The sequence below is a fragment of the Orycteropus afer genome, unplaced genomic scaffold (assembly GCF_000298275.1).
Source record: "Orycteropus afer afer isolate SDZICR_OR568_19922 unplaced genomic scaffold, OryAfe1.0 scaffold00358, whole genome shotgun sequence".
NCBI lineage: Eukaryota > Metazoa > Chordata > Mammalia > Tubulidentata > Orycteropodidae > Orycteropus > Orycteropus afer.
In genome coordinates, this window is record NW_006921945.1 from 128,466 (window position 1) to 129,933 (window position 1,468).

The 1,468-nt window shown below is 44.4% G+C and overlaps 1 protein-coding gene across 1 annotated transcript in view; it reads right to left on the reverse strand.

Moving 5' to 3' along the window:
* The window catches only part of LOC103207213, a 207,685-nt gene that overhangs the window by 13,666 nt on the left and 192,551 nt on the right, over positions 1–1,468 (reverse strand). Inside the window, exons 65-66 of the mRNA XM_042782527.1 lie at positions 1,091–1,140; positions 231–404 (exon numbers count right to left, since the gene is read on the reverse strand). Of these exons, the coding sequence (XP_042638461.1) occupies positions 231–404; positions 1,091–1,140 (224 nt within the window). The remainder of the gene's footprint in view (positions 1–230; positions 405–1,090; positions 1,141–1,468) is intronic.

The following is a 1,468-nucleotide window of genomic DNA, read 5'->3' on the forward strand; positions in this document are numbered from 1 at the left end:
TCAGAAGACTTCATCAGAACACGGATTAGTGATCTCTGCATCACAAGTGGAGGACCACAAATGGTGTGCATTTTATACTAGTAACTCACCACTCTGATTTTGGGGAACATATCTATCGCACCTACCTCTCACATTTCTGATATAAGTGAAAATGACAAGGATCACAAAATGGCACATTTTGCAGGAGAATCAAGCATCTTTATGACTTGATGCCAGCCCCGGAGACTTACCTGATTGTGAGGGTCACTCGTGAAGTTCATCTCTGTGAATTGCTGGTTGTTATGGGTGACCCTGACTTCTCTCACATACTGAGAGCTCATCCCCCAGACTCTAATGTAGCCAACCTTCAGTGGAGTCAAATCACTCAAATAGTTATTGTGTATGGTCTGGATCTGCAAGACATCCTAGAAAAGATTTTTAAAGAGAGAAAAAAACATAATCCATCTGTTAACAGACTACTTCTGACTTTATTTTGTTTGTTCATTTATTTTACATCACCCTCACTGAAATCAATGCTTGCCTCTACCAATGTAGCAATTAGAGGAGCCCTGGGGAACCAATAAAAGTCACTTTATCTACATCATTGCTAATTCTTATGGTGATTTGAAAAGAAGGGGCTGTTACCCCCTATTTTACAAATGAGGAATGGAGGATCTGGGCTTCAATTATGGGCTCAAACACGGCAAGAGTTGTGAGGATCCTTCAGGGCCAGGCAGGTTTTCTTTTGTTTTCTATTGTACATTGGGTTGCTGTGAGTTGTAACCAACTCGAAGGCACCTAACAGCAACCTATTTATACCGTTAATTGATAACGGCTAATCTGTCCCTAAGGAGCCCTGGTGGTTAACAGGTTAACAGTTAAACATTTGACTGTTAACCGAAAGGTTGGAGGTTCAAACCCACCCAGCAGCTCTGTGGAAGAAAGGCCTACTGATCTGCTCCCACAAAGATTCAGCCATGGAAGCCCCATGGGGCAGTCACACTCCGTCCCATGGAGTCACTGTCCGTCTGAATCAACTCAAAGGCACCTAGCAACAACCATCAGTAGCTGACTGGGAAAGGATTTATCACATTCAGTAAAAGAGTCTTACCTGAGCTGCTACGAAGTTTGCCAAGAAATAGTTTCCATTTTCATAGGTGTCTGCAACCAAGAAAATAAAAATGAAAAGCAACTACTGATTGCTTCAATTGTGCCAGGCAATCTCAGGGACGGTTAGGAAACGATTTCACAGCATCCCACTTACTGACCAGCAGATGCATCCCCTGTTTGAGGAGCTAAAGGGGTAGCTGAGGGAATATCCCACCAGCGGGGAGTGTGGGGCTACGTATATGGGAGGGCGGGATTGACGTGAGGGTCAAGAGCTCATAAAGCCAGAGCGTTGAAAACCACCTGATGGGGAGCACACTTGTGGTGAAGCCTCTCACGGGGTGGTGGTCAGCTAATGGCGTTTATGAAGAGTGTGTAGGAA